General features: G+C 40.8%; 1 protein-coding gene across 1 annotated transcript in view; it reads right to left on the minus strand.

The window, feature by feature from the left end:
- Positions 1-6,455: 6,455 nt before the first annotated feature.
- LOC129738257 (solute carrier family 22 member 7-like) overlaps positions 6,456-10,810 on the minus strand; it is a 26,926-nt gene continuing 22,571 nt past the window's right edge. The window contains exons 5-6 of the mRNA XM_055729441.1: positions 7,437-7,643; positions 6,456-6,642 (exon numbers count right to left, since the gene is read on the minus strand). Coding sequence (XP_055585416.1) covers positions 6,456-6,642; positions 7,437-7,643 — 394 coding nt within the window. The remainder of the gene's footprint in view (positions 6,643-7,436; positions 7,644-10,810) is intronic.

Consider the following 10,810-nt stretch of genomic DNA (forward strand, 5'->3'; position numbering starts at 1 on the left):
CGTGTATCGTCACTTCCGGGAAGAAAAAGAAAGTACTGAAACAAAATTGAACAAAATTTATAAAAATTTCACACCGAATTGAATTGTTAAATTTCTGAACAAAATGTTGAAGTTTCTTTCACTAACTCATTTCACTTTTCAATTTTCCGTATCTGCATCTAGCAAGTCAGAACAATCTGCGACGTTCTTCTACAATCGGTGAGATAATTCCGACCAAACAATAACTCTCCCCATGATTCAAGCCTCCCCTTTTCGTTTTTCTCCACACATTATCGTTACCGTCATTGGATTAAGTATGAATTGGCTGGATTTGAATATTCGCGTCGCTAGCTCTTTCATCACGCTTCGCTGGCTTGCATTGCGTTGCTTGTAAAATGAAGGTAGGTACTTGATTTCTTAATTTTATCGTCTGGCTACGCTCATGGAAGAGGGCACGCAATTTCTTGAACGAAACAGCAATTCCAGAGATCTGAATGAGGAAGCAAACTAGAGTTAGCCGTTATGAAATTGAAGTCTTTCTATTCTTGATGGTTTTTTTAATATGGCGACCGTCAAAAATTAATTAACCATCATCACAAAAAAAATAAAATCATGTAAAATGGGATGGTTTTAATTCTGAATAAAAATAAAAACCATCCAATTTTACATAAGTTGATGTTTTTTTTCATAATGGTTGATGGATTTTTGACGGTTGCCATGTAAAAAATAGACCAATCTCAATTATTTGTTTTTTTTTTTCAAATTTAATGTTGGATTGCGACTGTCAAAGTTTGTTCTGTTTCCGGAGCCTGGACTGACTCGCTGTCATGTCATAAATTTAACTATCAACGTCACTGCCAGTTGTGTTTATCCTAGGCGCAGATAAAACGAAATTTGCTTGTCACCGAATGTAAATCTCGTTCATTCTAATAACGCTATATTTGGAGCGGTGTTGAGGCAGGAAATGATAACGAGAACGAGAGAAAAAAATCCGCAAAAATAATAATCACGAAACACAAATGCCAGATAACACCGAAACGCACAATCCTTCGCTGGGAAATTTTATATCTTCCCGGTTGGGATGGATTCGCATAGAATGTGTGGATTGGGCCAAGAAAGGGACATAATTTATATTCCGAATAATTCTTCTTGATGGATTCTACCGGTAGATGAACTCGCGTGCTGCTTGTTGCCATGTTTTTGAGATAAAAAAAAACTTAACTGTACTCAAACATTTATAACAAACATAATTATAAACTAAATTTAATTTAAAAAAAATAAATTTCAAATTTGAGTATTACGACTCTGAAACGGATTGTAAGTTTTGTTTTTATCAAACTTATAAGATACGGCATTTTCTTTCTCAAGGTTTTGCTTGATTCCCTTAATTTTACTATGTTGACAGTTTACAGGTTATAAAAGTCATGAAGTAATGGATTTGTTGATTTTACTAGGAATGGCCAACACGTATTAACTGTGTCATTTTTTATTCATTCAATTTTCAAATTCTTCCGAAAATCTTCCAGATCAAATAAAATTTCCCGAGCTTCATAAATCTCCCCTTCGACAAAAAATACCTAGTTTATTTGCCCCAGATCCAAAACTTCAATCCGTTCACCCAAAACCAACATTGGCATGAATATGAAACCCGAAAAGCCATTTTTAACCCGTCGAACTCATGTTAGATTTACAGAAAAAAAACGAATTGAAATTCAAACGATGAAAACGCTCGAAAAATCCACATGCCACATGTGTTTATGTTTCTAATTTGGGCAAACAAAACAAGTCGAGTCTGGAATCGAGAATCTAGAAAGAGGGTCGGTTAGTGGGGTTCAAAATGCTTTTTTTCAGGTTTAATCTTTTTTTCCAGAAGCATGTTTTATGGAGTTTATGGTTGCACGAAGCTTTCACCAATTTTCGCCGGAGAACGCGCGGAATTTCAACGAGATGATATGTCAATAAACTCCTTTATAGCAGTAGATTGAGTCGATTTGAGGTAATTTTTGAATTTCTCAATCTACGGGGACTAAAAAGCTTCGTTTTGGATCGAAACTTATCCATAATTTTTTCCAGAAATAATGTTGTAAAGTTTCGATTGATTTTTGACAAATTCGAAACATAAACAAATTTGAACGTAACGATACTACAAACTCACTTCGAAAAACTCCGGTTTCCATACAAACAACATTGGCAAGTTTTGTGATAGGTACTTCCTACTCGTTTTGGCCGAACATTTGCTTCTGTAATTAAATCAAGCCAAACCGCTCAGATAAAACTTTGGACATCATCTCTAGCTGTGGATCTCGAGTTTAACTTTTCCGTTTCTTATTCGTATCGAATTCATTGGCATATACACAAACAGCTCCCAAACTTGTTCGGAAAATTCTGGTGCAACATGTAGGACCTCACTACATAGACGATGCCGAAGGTATCCAGAGATTAGTAGATTTGAAAGTTGGCAATTGATAAATAAAAACTTTTACTTCAGCTAGCTTTTCGGAGATGCCATCCCTTAACACTTAAGGGCTCCGCTTTTTTTGTTTTTAAATTTGTTTTCGTGTTTTATAAATCATTTTTTATTTTCAAATAACATAAAAATGGAATGAATATCCATAAAATTCTAGTATTTCTAAAGCTTTAACGAAGGGTTAAGTTTTATACTCTTCTAGTCAAACTCAGAAAAAAACTTTGGCTCCAATATTTACTAACTTTATCATTGAAAATTTGGTCATTGATAGGTCAAGGATGCATTTGACAACTGTTATCACGGTTATTATAGTTATCAATTCAGTTTTGTTGCAAAAAATCTGCGTTGATATACTCATATATATGTGCTGCAAAAATTTGTTTATTAAACGATTTAAACACAGTTGCTTTGGAAAATTCGTCAAAAAATCTGAATTAAAGCAATCGAAAGATTCCTTTTAATTCGTCCACGGTAAATGAAAAGTTTATATACCAGTATTTTTTTTTTCCTTTATTAGTGACACCTATATACCGGTATTTGGATAGCAACTTACTACCTTCTTCAGTGAGCGTTTTCTGAATCTGAATCCTATCATGTTTTGAGATTCAATGAGTCCAAAATATGTAAAACTCAAATTTCAGGCTAAAAATCCTAGGTCCATGTCTAAGGTTTCAGGAACAAATTCTCAGGTTTCTGGACTAAGGATGCAAGTCTCAGGTATAAAATCTCAGGTTCCAAGTCGAAAATCCTAGGCCTCTAATTTCAGGTATCAGGTGTCTTGTCTCATGTGTCAGGGCTTAGGTCCTAGCTCCTTAAAATCCAATCTTCAAAAATAACTTATTGTTTTCCCTTGATTCCTTTTATCAACGATCTTATTTTACACGGTTTTATTTCAAACGAATTTTTCCAACGATTTTCTCGAAATAAAGGGTGATACGGTCAAAATTTGGTCAAGGGAAAACGCTTGTTAATCGGTGAAATCGTTTATTTAAAAAATCAAATTAAATTTCTTTGATAAGTTTATTAGTATAAAATTCAGGAAAAACATCCAGTTAGGCTTCCGCTTTTCCAAATCCGAATTGCCGGGCCTTACGCTTAACCCCTGCCATCATTTTTTGTACAGCCACCTTGTCCACCTTCTTCGCCGCAGAAAGCCAGTTTGCCTTGAACTGCTGCTCGTCCTTAGCAGTTTTTTTTGGTCTTCTTTAGGTTCCGCTTGACAATAGCCCAGTATTTCTCAATTGAGCGGAGCTCTGGCGTGTTGGGAGGGTTCTTGTCCTTGGGAACCACCTGCACGTTGTTGGCGGCGTACCACTATATGGCCTTTTTACCGTAATGGCAAGATGCCAAATTCGACCAAAACAGTACGGAACAAACGTGTTTCTTCAGGAAAGGCAGCAGACGTTTATTCAAACACTCACACTCTTTCACGTAAATTTCTTGGTTGACAGTCCCGGAAGCTATGAAAATGCTGCTTTTCAAGCCACAGGTACAGATGGCTTGCCAAACTAGATATTTCTTCGCGAACTTTGACAGTTTCATGTGCTTGAAAATATCTGCTACCTTTCCCCTTCCTTTTGCCGTATAAAACTCCAGTCCCGAAAGCTGCCTGTAGTCGGCTTTGACGTAGGTTTCGTCGTCCATTACCACGCAGTCAAACTTCGTCAGCATCATCGTGTACAGCCTCCGGGATCGCGCTCTGGCCGTCGTATTTTGATTATCTTCACAATTTAGAATCACTACCTTCTTGAAAGTCGATAGTCCGGCTCGTTTTTTGGCTCGATGCACGGTTGTAGACGATACACCCAGCTTATTTGCTGCATCTCGGAGAGAGATGTTAGGGTTTCGCTTGAAACTACCGGCAACTCTCTTTGTCGTCTCAGCGGCTTCCGGTTTTCGATTTCCCCCCGATCCAGACTTCCTGGCTGTCGACAAACGTTCCCCAAACACTTTAATTACATTTGTAACGGTTGATTTGGGAACTTTTGACGATGTTGCAGCTTTGCGTGAGAGTAGCTCGGATTTTCGCGATGCGCGAGCAAAATTTTGATACGCTGCTCTTCTTTCTTGGACGGCATTATGACAACTGTAGAGTGAATTTCAAAATCAAAATAGGAGCAACCTTCTACACACACACACACACACACACACACACACACACACACACACACACACACACACACACACACACACACACACACACACACACACACACACACACACACACACACACACACACACACACACACACACACACACACACACACACACACACACACACACACACACACACACACACACACACACACACACACACACACACACACACACACACACACACACACACACACGCACACACACACACACACACACACACACACACACACACACACCTACACACACACACACACACACACACACACACACACACACACACACACACACACACACACACACACACACACACACACACACACACACACACACACACACACACACACACACACACACACACACACACACACACACACACACACACACACACACACACACACACACACACACACACACACACACACACACCTTCAAAATGAGGGGTGTTCATGTTTTTAAAATGCAAAATTGAAAGAAATACGTCAAGTTGATATTGACCAAATTTTGACCGTATCACCCTTTAAGACGATTTCCTAACATGTCAAAATCAAGTTCTTGATTCCCGCATTTTTTTTTTCAAACCCCTCTCGAGTGGTAAATTGATCTGGACGTTGCTTCCCGACAGAAACATGGGCCAGAATGGCCACTCTGCGGAAGTTCCGGAACAACCGTGGCTAAAAACCCAAAACAAATCAATCCAGAACAAATCTTTCAGCTTCCCGATTTCACTCAAATTACCTCAGAATGGTCTACCTGAATGGAAATGATCGATTTACAGTCCAAGTTGGCCACTTTACTCGAAATGAGCGATGAATTTTTCCCGGTCGTTTTAAACTTTTTTAAACGATTTTTTTTTGCACGTACGTTTAAAAAAGAATCCAGTAATCTAAATATAGGTATAACAGGCTTGTTTTGTCTGTATGTATATCCTAAATGAGCTCAGGAACTACTGAACAGAACGACGTGGAAATCTGCTTCGAGTAGTTTTTCAGGCCGGCAATGGTTCCTATGATGTTTGGAGGCCCTTTTACTCCTATAAAAGGGACCACCATTCAAAATCTGTGTAAAATTCATGTAAAATTCAGAAAAACTGGGGTTTCTTGTAAAAAAGTTTCAGCAAACTAAGTGTGAACATGTTCTTTATGAAGAGTGTTCGTGGTTGTTACCAATGCATGGGGGGTTCGGACTTCGACTGAAATCGACGAAGACCAGGTAGATCGAACGAGAAAAGGTGAAATAATGGAACGCTAATCACCTATCAGCGCTCACAATACGCGTTGAGCTACTTTCGATGTGCTGTACCGGTCTTTGAAGATCGATCTCGTTGAAAAAATGGCAGGTTTAAGGGCATCTATGTGGATCTGCTGGCGGCGGGAAAGATGGCTATCCGGTTCACCGCTCTGACGACGTCTTCACGCTTGGCTGTCTTCAATCCCACAACACGAACAACTCCATCTCGGCCGGGATGAAATTTTGTGATGCGACCTAGTGACCACAAGGCTGGAGGTAGGTTGTCTTCCTTGATTACCTCGATTTTTCCAACTTTCACCGGACCCGCCGATTTGCTCCCTTTCCTAGCGCGAGTTTGTAGTTGGGCGAGATATACGGGATACCAATGGTCGAGATGTTTGTCGGGTCTTGCAATAACATCCACATCGTCGACGGCTTGCAAGTTGGTGCCCACAAGGAAGTGTCCTGGAGTTAACACCTCGAGATCATCGGTTTCCGTCGGGATCGGTGTGATTGGACGCGAATTGAGGCACATTTCCACTTCAGTGAGCAGTGTGGTCATGTCCTCGTAGCTCATGTTCGTGTGTCCTATCTCACGTAGAATATGGTGTTTGACAGACTTCTCTCATAATCCACCGAAATGCGGAGCTTGCGGAGGATTGAATTTCCACTGAATTCTTGCCGTTGCACACCAGTTGAATATCTGCTCCCTGTCTTCGCTGTTCTTCTTCAACATGTCGTACAATCGGTGAAGAGCGTTCGATGCACCTTTGAAAGCTGTTCCGATGTCCGAATGAATTTCCCTCGGACGACTGCGACGGGCAACGAAACGACGAAGTGCTGACAGAAAGGCGGGCGTTGACAGATCCGACACCTACACCAAAATGGCACCATCCTTTGTTGAACCGTGACGACGAATCGGCGACTTGATATAAATGGGCCCAAAATAGTCGACTCCACACACAGCGAAAGAACGATTTTGGATCAAACGGGACTTGGGTAGATCTGCAGAACTCTGTTCAACGAGGGTCGGCTTCTGCCGGAAGCATTTCATACAGCCATGGTACGTATGGCGAGTTAAATTACTTCCTCTGTGAATCCAATATCTTTGCCGAATAGTGAAAATCAAAAGCTGCGGTCCAGCATGCAAAAGCGTTCAATATAAGCTTTACCAGTGGGTGTTCAGCCGAAAAAAACTGCTGGATGTTTGACACTCTGCGCAACGTCTGCATTCCTTAGGCGACCACCAACACGAATAATACCAAAGGGAAGGACGTAGGTATCGCAACTACGACGATAGCGGATTTTTCGTACGGTTAGGGTTTCGGAACTCGGAGAGCTCTTCCGCGTATAGCTGTGACTGGTCTAATCGGAGCAGCGCACGATCCGCCTCGGCTCAATCTTCAGCTGAAAGGTAGACGATCGCTAACTCATTGGGCGAAGAAAACGGCGTAACAAGTTTATTTTTCCTCCTTATAGCTGCAGCTTGGAGTGCCTTGATGAATTTGTTACAAGCGGCTGTTACCCGGTTGAGCCGCTTGAGCGTTGAATGCCGAGTGAACAGCTGTTCCGCAAAATTCTCTTTTTCGGTGGAAACTAAACTGACCGACGGACATTCTTCAGTGACCTCTGTCGAATCATTCTCCAGCAAGACACATCGTGGCCAATATTCTTATGACGACGACAGCCAATCTGGACCGTTCCACCATCGAACTCGGTTGAGAAGATCAGAGGGCTGTAGTCCACGAGAAAGTTCGTCGGCTGGATGCTGCACTCCCGGGACGTGTCTCCAATTGAATCCCTCAGCGCCAGTCTGGATAGCAGTAACGCGATTGGCAACAAAGGTTCTCCATCGATGCGGTGGCGACCTCAACCATTGGAGGACTGTGGTTGAGTCAGACCAGAAATAAGCGTGTCTGATGACCCAATCGCATCTGGTATCCTCCCGAACAACTTTGTGGATAGCTTTGTTTTTTGGCCAAAGGAGCAACCTTGGATTTGGAAGTCAGGTATCAGAAAAGGGGTAGGCTTGATAGCGGCACGTTATCCAAACAAACGGGAAAATTGTGCCTAGCCTTTTTTTTACAGATTTCATCATATACCTGAGAAACCTGAAAACCATAAAGGGATTAGAAAATAAATAAATATTTAGGGCATGAAGCCGATCCCCGTAGGAATTTTGAAGCATTGAAGCTTATAACCACATTGGGTGAAAAATGACAGATTGTTAGGTATTTTAGTTTAAATTCTTAGAATGAGGCACACTTATATCAGGATAGGCGAGAGTACATAAAAGCTTTCTAGCATTCGAAAAACAGGCATATATGAGCTAAAAGAATCATACATTGTTGATTCACAACTACAAAATTCAGGAGATTTGAGTTTACAACGATTAGAAAATGTTCTAACCAGGATGCTACCATGAGGGCAAATAAACGATTTTATAATGGCAAAGTTGGCATTTAGCCTATCCACATAGGGATTTTTAAGCAATGAAGCTTTTTTTCAATCAAAATATTGGAAATAAGTACATTTTTTTAAACTTCCTTTGTTAAATTCTGACATACATTTAAAAAAAAAAAAAAAAAAAAAAATAAGTCGGGCAAAAGAGGGACATGTACACACTAAGTGGAAGGTAAATATAGGTACAACAGTACCTCTGAATCATAGCGATTATTGCAAGTGGAGTGGATTGCCAACCATTGTAGGTTTCTTAGGGTTGGATGCCTTCTCTCGACGAACCATCGGCCGTGGAAGCCCTAGAAGTCAATTCGAAGGCCAAGCCACACAGACATAGGCTGGACCTTGCTACCGATGGGGGAATCATACATACATACATACATACAATAGTACATCTGAATCATAGCTTAACCATAAAGCAGATTCAGAGCACAAAGTCTTGATTTTATATATTTTTATTTAACTGACCAGTTAGCGCTCTGGTTAGAGGACTTCAATGAGCTTCTGTGACGCCAAATTTGAAACAGGCGATATTAACACTGCACGAAGCTGTAGCAGTGGATTCCAGAACCAGGATTGACGTATGATACGGAATATCAGAGTACGATATTAGAGGAGCTTTGACTCTTCTTAACACTATACCATCCTAAAGCTAAGGGAACATGTCTCAATACAAGAGAAGTGACATATATTAGGTGAAATAGATATGACTGTCGACATGCGGTACAAGTTTTGATCAAAAACTTGATTTAATAGGGAACATTGAGGCCTTTAGGCAACCCTAAAAAAAATATATTTTTTTGAAATTTTTTTTTTTCCACGGAAACGATATTTGTACGGCTTCAATGATTGAATAACCATGATGCAATTTCTACAATTTAATATCTTTATATAAACGGACATTTATATCCACAAAATTCTGTTGCCAATCCAAAGATAGAAGGGACTGAATACTTGTCCATTATAAGGAAAATACACTAATTTTGCGCTTGACGTAACAGATATAACTAACGTAATTTAGATCATATGCTTCTATGATTTCAAATCGGTTAATATTAACAGATAGCCAGAAGCAATGGGACCGTAAGAGATTTAATTGAACGGAGTTACTAGGAGAGCAAAGAGATTTGCTAAATGAAAAATCATATTCCAAATTGGTAGAACGAGAAAATATGGAAGAATACAGCTTGTGCAAATGCAAGTACTACATATGCACTATTGGCATACCCTTCTCGAGAGAAAATACGTACAAAGGTTAAAAAAATACTAGCAAGAATTTAAAACTGATTCAGATTCAAAACATTTCCTTCCAATGTTTTGAACTTGAAAAACTTCTGAACTCTGCATGCAATAATTGACCTTGACCTATTTTCTCCCCCGCCCAGATACAGCCTCATTGATTTCCAATAGACAGAAATATGAGATAAACGTATCTGGGAAGTACTGGATAAGTCGCCTCGTACGACATGGACCAGTATCCCAGTGGCAGTATTCTTTAGGCCGCTGCCACACAGCCACAGCGGTGGCGACCTCAACCATTGGAGGACTGTGGTTGAGTCAGACCAGAAATAAGCGTGTCTGATGACCCAATCGCATCTGGTATCCTCCCGAACAACTTTGTGGATAGCTTTGTTTTTTGGCCAAAGGAGCAACCTTGGATTTGGAAGTCAACAACCGCTCTCTGATTTCGCCAGAAAACTCGGAACGAACGAAGCAACAGGATCCATATGCAGCTTCAGATGAGTCACAGAAGAAATGAAGCTGGATCGAACAATCTGCAAATCCGTTGACAAACCGAGGGATTTGGATGTCGGCTAAAATGTAGAGCGTTGCATGGAACTGATTCCACTCCTCCTGCAGCTTCAAAGGAAGGCCGATCCCAATCGTACGGCTCGTCTTTTTCTGATCTAAGTCGCCACAGCTGTTGCATGAACAGCTTTGTCAGTGTTATAGCTGATCCGACGAGGCCCAGCATATCGAAAATTCTCGCTATGTAGGATATTACCTTCCTCTTGGTCAGTACCGACGCAGGAAGTGGAAGATTGATGTTGAACCGCAGCATATCAGTTCGAGTATCCCATACTAGGCCAAGGGTCGATATCGATTAATCTTCATTCAAGTCGTGCAGTGGATCGATGGCAAGGTCTTCAGATGGAACGTCACAAGAGCCGATTGGTAGTTAGAAGCCCACTTTCTCAGCTGAAGTCCTGCAGACTGACACATCGCGGACATCTGACGGCGTTTTTGTAAAGCGGACTTTAGATCATTGGCACCGGATAATAAATCATCCATGTAGTAGTCATCGATGGCTTAGGCTGCGACTGGGAACCTATCTCCTTCATCAATGGCTAACTGCTTCAAAATACGAGTTGCCAGGTACGGAGCTGAAGCGGTTCCGTAAGTAACGGTGCTGAGTTCGTATGTGTCCAACGGTTCGGAAGGGTTTTCTCTTCCCAAAGAATTCGCTGAAAGGGCTGATCATCGGGATGTAAATCCATTTGGCGGTACATTTTTTCAATA

This window comes from Uranotaenia lowii, chromosome 1, assembly GCF_029784155.1.
Source record: "Uranotaenia lowii strain MFRU-FL chromosome 1, ASM2978415v1, whole genome shotgun sequence".
NCBI lineage: Eukaryota > Metazoa > Arthropoda > Insecta > Diptera > Culicidae > Uranotaenia > Uranotaenia lowii.